The sequence below is a fragment of the Pelodiscus sinensis genome, chromosome Z, assembly GCF_052426305.1.
Source record: "Pelodiscus sinensis isolate ZL-2025 chromosome Z, ASM5242630v1, whole genome shotgun sequence".
NCBI classification, from domain to species: Eukaryota; Metazoa; Chordata; order Testudines; family Trionychidae; genus Pelodiscus; species Pelodiscus sinensis.
In genome coordinates this window covers 28,770,654-28,783,909 of record NC_143085.1, presented here as the reverse complement: position 1 = coordinate 28,783,909, position 13,256 = coordinate 28,770,654, and the positions used below count along the sequence as shown (strand labels likewise).

The following is a 13,256-nucleotide window of genomic DNA, read 5'->3' as shown; positions in this document are numbered from 1 at the left end:
TGCGTTGCGGTGGCGCCCAAAGACAGTCAGAGTAAGTTGGCTCCGAGCCCTTCTATATCAGGCTCCACGGTCTCAGCCATTCCCTCGGTTTCCAAACCGCTTCCAGGGACCTCCACGGCTTCGAGGACCTCTGCTGGTGTGGAATGCTCCTGGCACGCAGCCGCTCCCCGGCACCGAGACGCTCCCCGGCACCAAGACGCTCCCCGGCACTGAGACGCACGTCCAAGCTGCCTGCGGAGCCGAGCCATTCCTCAGCACAGGAGCGTTCTCTGGCTCATTCTCGAGCACGATCACCAGCTTTGAGTCGCTCCTCGCCCCGGGCGCATGCGGCATGGCCAAAACAAACAGCGCCGAAACCCTCAACATGGGGACGCTCGGGAACTCCTGAGCACCCTTCTTCTCCTACATGGTCGGCACCGAATCAATCATCACCGCCCAGGAAGCAACAATCACCAGTTACACGTTCACCAGCTCCGGAGCGTTCCTCGTCATCGACGCGCTTACTGGCACCGAGCCATCCTTCGGCACCGGAAGGATCGTCACATCACAGGCTTCCCTTAGAAGGACGTCCACCGGCACCAAGGCGGCCTTCCCCCTTGAGATGGTCCCTGGAACCGAGACAATCATCAGTGCCGACACAATCGACTCCGATGACACGGACCACCTCAGCACGGAAGCCTTCAATACCAGTGGAGATAATCCCTCACTCTGTGCTCTCCACTCCAACTTCCTCTCCACCGGAACAGTTGCTGGCACCAACTGCCCATAGATCTAGGAGATTATCTTCTCTCTCACCAAGTCCTGAGTTCTCTCCTGAAATACGTTCACCATCCCCGGCATACTCTGAGTACTCTTGTACTGGTCAATTCTCCCCACGATCCGGTCATTTCTACCACCATGATCGTCGTTCACCCAGCCACAGCACCTATTATAGAGGAAGGTCACGTTCGCCAAGATCGCCTGCGTTTTCAACCCATTCGGAATATTCCAGGAGGTCCTGTCGTTCCATGTTGCCCTACTATCACCATAGGTCATCGTCTCATCACCGGTCCCCTCAAGCACACTCCTGCTCCTCTCTCGTCCAAAAGCACTCTGCTCCCTCTGCTCCTTCAAGGCCACCAACTCCCTCTGGGTCTCCTTCTCACACCAGACAACCTCTTCCTGTTCAGGATCCCGAACCTGATCGATCACCCACGGATCAATCTTCATCGTCACCAGACGATGCAGTTTTTCAGGGAGACACCTCACCATCGGACAACCTACACCAGTTTCAGGAGCTGTTTAAGAGAGTGGCAGAGAGTCAAAATGTGCAGCTGGAGGAGGTGCAACAAAAACAACACCACCTCCTCCGTAATATCAAACAATCTCACCAGCCCAAGATCTCGTTGCCACTGGACGCGGCCATTCTTGAAATTGCAGACGATATTTGGCAGATGCCGGCATCCGCCCTGCCCATGAATAAGAAGGCAGATAAAAAGTATTTCGTCCCCACTAAGGGGATGGAATTCCTCTTTACCCATCCACAGCCTAATTTGTTGGTTGTGGATGCAGTACAACAAAAGGCAAAAATGCCGCAACACAAACCTACTGCCGCAGACAGAGACAGTAAGCGTCTCGATTTATTAGAACGTAAAGTATACTCCTCGGCAACACTCACTCTGCGAATGGCCAATTATTCCGCACTGTTGGCGAATCACAATTTTGATAACTACGCCAAGCTTGTGCCACTTCTTCAACATCTTCCAGAGGCGAAACGGGACATTTTAAAGGCTATAATACAAGAGGGCTACGCAGCCTCTGGAACGGCCTTACATATTGCCCTGGATACAGCCGACACTGCAGCACGCACGACTGCTACATTGGTCGTTATGCGCAGAGCATCCTGGCTGCAGCAGTCCTCTGCTCCCAAAGACCTCTTGTCGAAGGTCGAGGACCTACCCTTTGACAGGCAAAATCTCTTTTCTGATAAGACTGACCAACTTCTGCACTCGGGGAAGGACTCCAGAACCACTTTAAAAATGTTGGGCATGTACACTCCTCCATACCGTACAAAACAATATACCCCCTACCAAAGGCAGAGGCCCCCCCCACGACAACCTCCTCAGTATAGGCCTCAAGACCAACAAAGAGGTAGACAGCGTCTACAGCGGAGATGTCCACCGCCCAAAACGACTTCCCAACAGGGTACCAGACAGCAAGTTTGACGCGTCACTTGAGGGGTTGAGAACCATTCCTACCATCACCATTCTGAGTGCTACGAAGGCGATTTTTCACCACCGTCTGAGACTGTACCTCCATCGATGGGCTTACATTACCACCGACAAATGGGTCCTTCAGACAATTCGCCTCGGTTATTGTGACGTAGTGGGGGTACCTGGCTGGTTTCTATGCTGCTGGCTCTGGGGGAACCCCCACTGGCTGCCGTGGGTACCACGACCCAGCAAAACAGGATGAGTCACTATGCAAACCAGTGGCCAGACACCCCCCATGGAGAGGAACAAAGGAAGGTGGAATGCTGCCTTGGCTGGGGGGCAGGGCTGGAAGTTGGGGAGTTGGTTGCTGGCTGTCGGAGGGCATGGAGGAGAGCCTAGGGGAAGGGGCTGGAGTTTAGGGGCCCAGTCTCCCCCATCTCAAGGGGGCCTGAGGCATCCTAGCCCAGTTCCTGTAACCAGATTACATCTGTGCTGCGCTGTGCTGGAGGAGCAATAAACCACCCTCAATTCCACTGGCTGGTGCAGTCTGTTTGTGCCATTTTGGGGTGCAGGAGACGGGGAACCCCCAACGCGCCGTCACAGTTATACCATCCCATTCACGTCGCTACTTCCCCCTACCCCCTCCGCCCTGTCCCTTTTCAGGGATCCATCTCATGAGCCCTTGCTCAGGCAAGAAGTTACCCGTCTACTCGCTGTTGGAGCAATAGAGCCTGTTCCGGACGAGTTCAAGGGCAGAGGTTTTTATTCCCGGTACTTTGTAACGGAAAAGAAATCAGGGGGATGGAGACCGATACTAGATCTTCGCGACCTCAACCGTTTCTTACGAAAACAACAGTTTTGAATGGTTACCTTAGCTACAATCTTCCCAGCACTTCAGAACGGGGATTGGTTCACATCCCTCGATCTTCAGGACGCATACTTTCACATTGCGATTCATCCGGCACACAGACGATTCCTACGCTTCCAAATCGGTACAGACCATTTCCAATACAAGGTCCTGCCGTTCGGTCTCTCATCGGTTTCATGGGTTTTTTCCAAGACCCTGGCTGTGGTGACCGCATATCTTCGTCGTCTACACGTAATGATCTTTCCATACTTCGATGATTGCTTAATCAGAGCCCAAACATTGCAGGAAGCACGCGATGCGACAGACACAACACGCATGATCTTCCAGGAGCTGGGTCTCATTCTCAATATCCCGAAGTCCTCATGGGAACCGCACCAATCAATACAGTTCATAGGCGCTTGTCTAGACTCTACGCGCGACCGTGCGTCATTACCGAAGGAAAGGTTCCAGACAATGAAGGATTTGATCCAGATCTTGCTCATCAGCCCAACGGTTCCCATACTACGGTGCCTACAGCTTATGGGGCACATGGCCTCCACAACATATGTGGTCCAACACGCAAGGTTGCGTTTTCGATGCCTTCCACATTGTATGGCACGGATCTGTCCCCCCAATGTACACAACGTCCACATGACAGTAATGGTTCCCACCCATGTCAAGAAGTCACTAGCTTGGTGGACAGGTCCAGACAATCTATTGTCGGGCGTACCCTTTCATCGCCCTCAGCCATCAGCGCAGTTGACAACAGAAGTGTCACTCATCGGATGGGGTGCACACCTCGGCCCCGAACAAGTACAAGGCCTATGGTCGCCAGACGAATCGTTGATGCACATCAACTTCCTGGAGCTCAGGGCAGTGTACAAAGTATGTCAACACTTCCTTCCCGTCATTCGGGGACAAGTCATACGAGTCCTTACAGACAATATGACAACCGTTTATTATGTAAACAAGCAGGGTGGAGCCAGATCCCACTCCTTGTGCGCAGAAGTGGTATGTCTATGGAACATGTGCAATCGCCACAACGTCTTTTTAATCGCAGAGTATCTTCCGGGCCACCACAACGTAACGGCCAATGCCCTCAGTAGGAATGTCCAACTTGTATCCACATTATACTCAACCGGTGGATCCTTGGGACCTCGAAATGGTCCTGAATACTCTGACGGGCAAACCCTTCGAACCGCTAGCAACATGCAATCTACATGACCTGTCCATGAAGGTCGTTTTCTTGTTGGCAGTTACTTCCGCGAGGAGTGTTAGTGAGCTAGTTGCACTATCAGTCTCTCTTCCCTATACGGTTTTTACACACCAAGCGGTGATATTGCGAACACAACCATGTTTTCACCCCAAAGTGATCTCTCATTTTCACATCAATGAACCTATAATTCTTCCTATATTCCATCCCAAACCACACGCTTCACCAGAACATGCGTGCCTGCACGCTTTGGACGTCAGACGTGCTCTCGCCTTCTATATTGAGAGAACCAGACCTTTTTGAGTGGCGGATTTGCTACTAATATCAATGGCGGACCGTACTAAAGGTTGCTCATTGTCCGCTCAACGCATCTACTCCACTATTGTGCAATGCATAAGGACTTGTTATAAACTGCGAAACAAACCACTGCCTTCGACTTTGAGAGCCCATTCAACTCAGGCTGTCGCAACGTCCACTGCATTCCTCAAGGGAGTTCCCTTGATAGATATCTGTAGAGCTGCTATGTGGTCTTCCAACCTAACCTTCGCTACACATTATGCCATCCCCAATCTCTTAATACCTGATTCAGCGGTGGCGACAGCAGTGTTATCCTCAGCTACGGCATGCTAGCTCGAACCCACCTCCATTCGCGAGCTACTGCTGTACATTCACCTACAGTGGAGCACCCACGGGACACTGCTCGAAGAAGAAAAGGAAGTTACTCACCTTGTGCAGTAACGATTGGTCTTCGAGATGCGTGTCCCGTGGGTGCTTCACGACCCGCCCTCCTCCCCTCTTCGGAGTTTTCTCTACTTTGTGTCTTTCAGAGCAAGAGGCAGGAGGAACTGGCGGGAGCTGGACCAACAACGCTAAAACGGCGCGAAAAGCCACGAGCCGTATTTCGCGCATGCGCGGTCCGGCAGACTACGGCTAGAAAAGATCTCCGATCTGCGGCGCCGGGACAAGCCCGACACCTACAGTGGAGCACCCACGGGACACGCATCTCGAAGAACAATCGTTACTGCACAAGTTGAGTAACTTCCTTTTTCCCCACGAAGGGCTGTCCACCTTCGTCCCATATTGTGTCACTTAGCACATTAGTCTGGGAGCTGACCTCCTCTGTGAAAATAGAGGCAAAGAAAGCATTGAGTAATTCAGCTTTCCTCACATCATCAGCTTTCCTCATCCAGTAGGGGCCCCACACCCTCTCTGATCACTTTCTTCTTGCGAACATGCCTGTAGAAATCTTTCTTGTTATCCTTCATATCTCTTGCAATTCACAATTTCAATTGCGCTTTCACCTTCCTAATAACTCCCCTGCATTCGCGAGCTATACATTTATATCCCTCCCATGTCATCTATCCAAGTTTCCACTTTTAGTAAGCTCCCTTTTTGTGCTTAAGTTCACCAAAAATTTCCCCAGTAAGCCAATCCAGTCTCCTACTATATTTGCTTCTCTTGCTATGCATTGGAATAGTTTCTTTCTGTGCCTTCAATAAGGCTTCTTCAAAATACTGCCAGCTCTCCTGGGCTCCTTTCCCCTTCATGTTAGCATCCCAGGGGATTCTGCCCATCAGGTCTTTGAGGGAGTCGATGTCTGCTTTTCTGAAGTCCAAGGTGTGTATTTTACTATTCTCTTTTCTTCCTTCAGTCAGGATCCTGAAATCTACCATCTCATGATCACTGCTTCCCAGGTTGTCACCCACCTCTACTTCCCCTATTAGTTCGTCCTTGTTTGTGAGCAGCCGGTCAAGCTGCGCATGGCCCCTGGTTGAATCCTTCAGTTTTTGTACCAAGAAGTTAACCCCAACATTTTCCAAAAATTTCCTGGATTGTCTGTGTGCTGCCGTAGTGGTCTCCCAACAGATGTCTCCTGCACCCCAATTCTCTGCCCCAACCTGGAGCCCTTTCCTATATCCCAAACTCTGCATCCTCAGCCCCACTGCATAACTTGTACATGCTAAATTTACAAGCAAATCCTGCAATGGCCCAATTGGGAGCTACTTTCATATCTGAGTGGAGAGTCTGACCCTATTTAGATTTAGCTTCTATAATGTATACATTGTTAGATTTCTAATAAGATGCATGTAAACATGCATGTAAAGATTATCTATCATTTACTCTTTGGCTCTCTACTAATAAAGGTAAATGGATTATAGAGGAAGTCTGCTTAACATAGTTTTGATAAAAGCCTCATTTACCATTGCAGTACGGGCAGTCCCCGGGTTACGTACACGATAGGGACTGTAGGTTTGTACTTAAGTCGAATTTGTACTTAAGTCGGAACTGGCGTCGAGATTCAGCCGCTGCTGAAACTGACCAGCGGCTGACTTCAGGAAGCCCGAGGCAGAGTTTCTCTGCCCCGGGCTTCCTGGAATCAGCCGCTGATCAGTTTCAACAGCAGCTGAATCTGGATGCCTGGGACAGAGCAGCTGGGGCGCAGCCGGGTAGGTCTCCACAGTGCTGCACCTCAGTGCTGCGGGGACCAACCCTGCAGCACCCCAGGTGCTCTACCCCAGGTGTTCCCAAGTCAGCTGCTGCTGAAACTGATCAGCGGCTGATTCCAGGAAGCCCGAGGCAGAGAAACTCTGCCTCGGGCTTCCTGTAGTCAGCCGCTGGTCAGTTTCAGCAGCGGCTGACTTGGGGACGCCTGGGGCAGAGCAGCTGGGGTGCTGCCGGGTTGGTCCAGTAGCGCTGAGGAGTGGCGCTGTGGGACCAACCGGCAGTGCCCCAGCTGCTCTACCACAGGCGTCCGCAAGAAAAGCCTGGTCTGCTGGGGGGTTGCCGCCCCCCCCAGCAGACCATGGAGATGCGGGCGGCGGGACAAGACGCGCCGCAGTGCCGCCGCCTGGGTCCTCCGCGGCTTTGCTCCGTGGTTCCCTGGTCTGCTGCGGAGGACCCGGGACCGCCCAGACGCGCCGCAATCCCACCTGGGTCCTCCGCGGCTTTGCTCCGCTTCTCCCTGGTCGAGGACCCGGGCGGTGGGACAGCAGCGCGTCTGGGCGGTCCCGCCGCCCGCGTCTTCGGCGGCTTTGCTCCGCGTCTCCCTGGTCTGCTGGGGGTCCTCCCCCCAGCAGACCAGGGAGACGTGGAGCAGCTTTTCTCGCCCCGGAGGACGCGGGCGGCGGGACCTCGGCGCGTCTGGGCGGTCCCGCCACCCACATCCTCCGGGGCGGGAAAAGCCCCATTCGTAAGTATGGATCCAACGTATGTAGGATCCGCGTAACTTGGGGACTGCCTGTACTCTTGATACGTCCTTATTTTGATAATTCTCTACAAGGAAAATCTTCATTTACCATTGCAATACCCTTCTGATATGTCTTTATTTTGGTAGCTATCCACAAGGAAAAGCCTCATTTACCATTGCAATACCCTTTTGATATGTCCTTACTGGTTGCTAACAGGTCACCCAGCTTGCTGATTTTTTACACTTCACTGGCCCATGTTACACCTTCAAAATTGCTTAATGCACCCAATCCATATGCAGGTTGAAACATGAGTGCTTTTAGCTTTATACTCAAGGGCTCAAGAAATGTTAAGAAGGGTACTATAGAGAACTGTAATTCTGAATAAATGAATAACATTATGTTCTTTATAGAAAAAGGTTTAAGGTATAATTTCTGCAGTATGACTAGGTTGCAGTCAGCATATGTCAGACACAGTCTCTGTGAGTTTGAACACTGGAGACCAGATTCATCCCTGTGAGGACACTAGTGTAGGCAAAGGATGAGGAGAGCGGGGGTTTGTATCTTCTCTATTCTGGGATTGCGAGAGGCCAGGGTGAACCCTGATGCAGGCTAACTTGAGCACCTTCTACAGTTGCCCTTTGGGCCATTTCAGGGGTGCAGAATCACTGCTTGTAAAAGCACCCTGTGTATACATCTGCCAACCTTTGATCCACTTGGTTTCTTTTATTTCACACCCTCATTCTTCAGTGTGTGCCTCTTGTGATGTAGAGCTGACTAATCATCTGGTTGTAGAGGCCCATGGCACCAGAGGTGCTCTGAGAGTGAATTAGGCATTTGCTACAGCCCCATTGTGCCAGTTAGTCTGAGCCAAAGGCAGTTCCTCTGATTTATTCTGGAAATATTTGTGAAATTAGTTTACCAGAATTCAATTTCTTGGCTGATTTCTTGCAGCTCCTTAACAGTCTACCAATCAAACCCGTCTCTGCGTGGCACAATGGGACAAGGTCTGTCCTCAGTTGCACACTTGTGTCTCTCATTGAAGACAGATTTGAACGGCTTAATTGGGAGTGACTTATACATCTGAATGGAAAGTCTGATCCCATGCGTTGAATTTCTGCTGTTCATTGTCAGATATCTGTATCTATCTAAGAGGCTATAAGATGCAGCATTAAGATTCTCATTTTTTTACAGGAATTTGCAGACTTTTAATGCAGCAGTTCTTCGTGATGTCCCACTGTTCCAAACAGAAACAATTTTATCGGCTCCTGAGATAATCCTACATCCTAATGCCAGTGAAATTGACAAAATGAGTGTTCATTGTATCAGAGACTGTGTTGAAGTTACTAAGGTGATTATTGATAAAGATTATTCCGGCCTTGCTTGTTGATATAATGAATTATTCTTCCTTTATGTTTAGATGAGTGCATATGTCAAGGGGGAGATTTTGATCATATTGATTTGAATAAAAACAATCAGTACATTGTTCTATTTTACAAACTGTGCCAATGACAAAGGACCAAACTCAGATCTTCATACAGTTTTTATTCAGGCAGTACTGCCATTGACTTCATCAGGAATTTTGCCTGGGTAAGAACTTTTGGATTTGGCCCTAAGCATCAGCAGGCAATATCATCCAAATACAATAAAGGCTGGACCTCATCCTCCAATGCAGGGGCAAAAGGTAACCTTTTCTGTAGCCACTGACCTTTTCACAAGCAGGAGGGCAAGCTCTTTATCTTGTACTCACAAAAGAGCTTGGAGAGGTGCTTAACTTCTAACCTAAGGAGATATGGTATGTGGCCATAGGTCTGTCCACAATCATAGGATACTCACTGCTTCCTTTGAGAAAAGAAACACAATGGTTTTGTCTACTCTTTAAAGCCCTGGTCATGGCAAGAATACTGGGAGAGGGAAATAGCTAACATAGCACCTAGTGCTACACTGGTGCTCTATTGCATTGTAACTTGCTGCGTTCAGCTGGGAGGTGTTTTTTCACACCATTGAGGAGAAAATTCAGTGCAATAACTTGCCAGTGTAGACAAATGCAATGTTGTAGGAGCTATCCTGCTCTGCACTGATGAACAGACAATACATTAACTCCCTAAAATTTAAATGCAGGTTAGTTCTTCCTTCCACTATCCCACTCCAAAACTCTACCATCTTGCTGAGCCTTACTGACCTGGACTGGCCACTCTGCCTTAGGACATTTTCAGGAGGCAGACTTAAAAACAAACCAACAAATCAAATAACAATGCCTGGAGAATGCATTTGCACTTACTCTGAACTTAATTTTGATCTCAGATACATTGGCTTCCTGTTTTGTAATGCCCATTAGCTAACTTTAAAAGTCCAACATACCTGCATACTTCAGATCAGAACTGAGCCATGAGTAATTTAGGATAGCAATCTTCTACTTACTGGCAAATCACTGTGGCTAATTTCCCTCACCCCAATTAATACTTTTTTTTATATTGAAACACCAGCATTTTGTACGTTGGATGCATGGCACCTGTATTGACTGCCCCCCTCAGCATGCTGAAGAAGATGAACTCGTCACTTTGAGTTTTTTTAATGACATCTCTCAGAACCCGTTAATAATTGAACAGGCTGTTCTCATCACTCAAAACATACACAAGCTTCTGAATTCTCTCTCCAAGTACTTGAATCGTTGGAAGAGATATCGCCCTCTTTGGAAATTAGATAAAGCCATTGTTATGGAGAAGTTTGCTGCAAGGAAACCAGCCTGTGTCACCTTTGATGAAAAGTTGCAGTTCTATATTAAGATAGCTCAGGAAGTGACTCAACAACCCTTGATGAAAGATGAACAGTGCATTAGGCTTAATGTGGGCCCTTTAGCCTATACAGTACAGGAAAATGCAAAAGGTTGGGTGAATTCTCTTGGAAAACTTCTCAATGAATCTGCAAAAGAGGAACTCTTCAATCTTCAAGAAGAAATTGAGGTAGATTTTTTTTTTTTGGTCCTAATAGTAGTAAGTTTTTTCTAACCAGCCCTCAATAGTGCTGCATAGTTGTATGATCTAAACCTCCTGTTTTTTGAGGGGGAAAAAAATCTCAGTAGACATTAGTTCATCTTTATCAACAGTTAATTAACTACTAACTAAAATATATGCAGATTATTTAACTATTTTATGTGGACTTACTTTATAGAATTGTACTTAATTGTCTATGCTTTTGCCTGATTATTTTCTTAATACTGTTACTGAAAGTTGATTTTCTTTTTTAGAGATTATCACAGAATCTTAGGAAAACTCCCGATTCTTTGGAAGATCTCAAATTTGTCCTTGCTACAATTGCAGAGATAAAAGATATGTCTTTACAGGTAGAATTAAAATATTTAGACATTCAGGAGAGATACCGTACCCTTGCAGTATACAACATTCCGGTAAGTGAATTTATGTCTAATCTCTTAGATATTTCATACTTATGCATCAGACTCAACCATATTTCATCTAAACAGATTAAGTTTAATTAAACTTTTTTGAATTAACAGAATCAAAAAGTAATACTTTCACATTGTTAATCCCGGACTGAAATTTACAAGATTGCTCTACATTTGTTTATCTCCGTTTGAGGTTATTTAAATAATGTTTTTATCTATTTCATAATTGAGGACCTGATCATGTAACCCTTACTTTCAAAGTGAGTAATTCCTATTTGTGGTGTATTTCCACAGAAGTCAGTGGTACCATTGATTGGGGGAAATCCAAGCCATTCACATAGCGCTTGAGGGTGTGGGCTTTATGCAGAATGGAGGCTCGATTCAAATCTTATTGAAATCAATATATAGATATTGTATACATAAATAGTGCATAATTTATCCACCACAATCCATGAAAAACGTGTTTGTCTAAAAGACTTTCCTTCTCTTCAGTATTGAAGCTCTTAGATATTTTTTATAGGCTTTGGATCAGGCCCTGAGTGCAGTGCAGTTTGGGAGGTGAAATTCACTACTCTGATTCAAGGTTAATGAGCAGGCATTGACTTTGAACTTCTCTCTCATACCTTCTTTGCTTTTCCCAAAGCTGCAGGTCTCTGTGGTAGTTGTATTGATGTTGAAACCACAAGATCTGTCAAAATGCCCCTTTCATAACCCTGTCCTGGTGCACTTGCATCATACCCTTATACCTTAGTCTGTGTGATTCTGGTGAGAAGTTCCTTGCCCTGGTGTGTATGTATTACCTTATTCAAGCATACCCACTGTACTTCTATGGAAGGCTTTCATGATCTGGAAGGTTTTGTGCTGCCTTTGCATGTGGGTCAATTTCATCCTTTTTCAGGATTCTTCACATGAGTACCAATTGCAGGATGTTTGTATTCATATGTATGTTCTCTTTAGACAACTGAAGAAGAGAGAGGAATGGTTGATAATATTAAGAAAAAGTGGGAGACCCTCTTATTTGATGCATCAGAAGTTGATCACAGCCTGGGAAGCATAAAAAAGACATTCACGGAGGTAATATTTTTACCTTACATGTTTAAAATACATTTAGAAAAAAAAGGAAAAATCCTAATTCAAACAATATTTCCATTAGATTACGAGGGAGCAGATTGGAGACTACAGTAGCCAGATAGCAGATTTTTTCCACAGATTTACTACTGAAGGGCCTGGTGCCGTTGGAGAGAATCTTGACAAAGGTAAAAAAACGGATGTTTCTGTTGCTACATCTTAAAGTAGTCTAAAGACTGATACACTTGAAAATAGAAATGTATGGACTTTCAGAATGTTTTTCCCTCTCAAAATACAGGCTGTATGTCATTTGAAGAAATATAATTTGTGTAGATATATGCAAAATTATACTATTTATCCATCATTGTAGTAAATTCAAGGCCTAAAGCATAAGCTGCAGCCCTGGATGAGGACTGAAGACTGGCCAGCAACAGTCAAGACTTTGCTAATATAAAGCAAGGTTAAGCTGCGAGCAAGAGGCAGGGCCTGCTCGCAGAACTTGTCAGAAATAGGGCTGATAGTGCAGAAACACTAATTGGTACTAAGCACAGGTTATACGCACATTCTAGAGGGATGCTAACAACACCTTGTTAAGAAGCATCTTGGTATCAACACGTATCCTACAGATAACATAGCCATACCAACTTAGGTTCAGGATGGGTTCTAAAATGACAACATGACAGATAGAGAGGTTTTGATCAACTTACAATGTACAAGGCAATGGGTGGTATCTAGGTAACATCAGAGGATGGCAACCTAACATATCAGAACTGATATATCACCTGTTTATACCTATGTATAAAAGGTACCCTAAAAGGGTTGTTTTTGTCTGGCCTAAGGGGCAACAAAGAATCCCTCCATTGGCTGAGCTGGTCCATTGTCAGGTAGTACATATGAGCAGGATTGACAGACTATAGAATCTACTCGCCTGTGGCAAGTAGATTTCAGCCACACGCCTGTTTACCGGGGGCGTGTGCATGCGCAATGCAGCTCTTGCACATGCGCAGTGCGGGGCTGGCGAGCGGCTTTTGCCACCGTTTATCAAGCCCTGCATATGAGTAATGGTTTGGTAAAGTTTTCTGACAACTATTACTGTACTTCATTTGATAATAAACTTGGCTTGGGTATTTTTATCCCTTATTTGATTTTGTGGTCTTTGGGCGCTCTCTTGGAGTGTGCTGTACAGGCTACCTGTGCAGAGCCAGCATAGCATATAGGGAAAGTGCGTGCACACGCGCACGCACACACACACACGCATACACCGCACACACACATACACAGCTGAATAGTTGTCATCACTGAACAGAGGAAAATATCTGTCAGGCCACTATACCATTGACTTCTGACC

The 13,256-nt window shown here is 46.9% G+C and overlaps 1 protein-coding gene across 4 annotated transcripts in view; it reads left to right on the top strand.

Annotated features, from left to right (window-relative positions):
* DNAH10 (dynein axonemal heavy chain 10) overlaps positions 1–13,256 on the top strand; it is a 195,703-nt gene that overhangs the window by 45,339 nt on the left and 137,108 nt on the right. For all 4 annotated transcript variants that reach the window (XR_012896005.2, XM_089775295.1, XM_075898516.2 and 1 more), the window contains 5 exons: positions 8,632–8,788; positions 9,924–10,400; positions 10,685–10,843; positions 11,798–11,914; positions 11,994–12,096. Coding sequence is in view for 3 of the 4 variants with exons in the window: in XM_089775295.1 (XP_089631421.1) it covers positions 8,632–8,788; positions 9,924–10,400; positions 10,685–10,843; positions 11,798–11,914; positions 11,994–12,096 (1,013 nt within the window). In the remaining variant the exon portion in view is untranslated. The remainder of the gene's footprint in view (positions 1–8,631; positions 8,789–9,923; positions 10,401–10,684; positions 10,844–11,797; positions 11,915–11,993; positions 12,097–13,256) is intronic.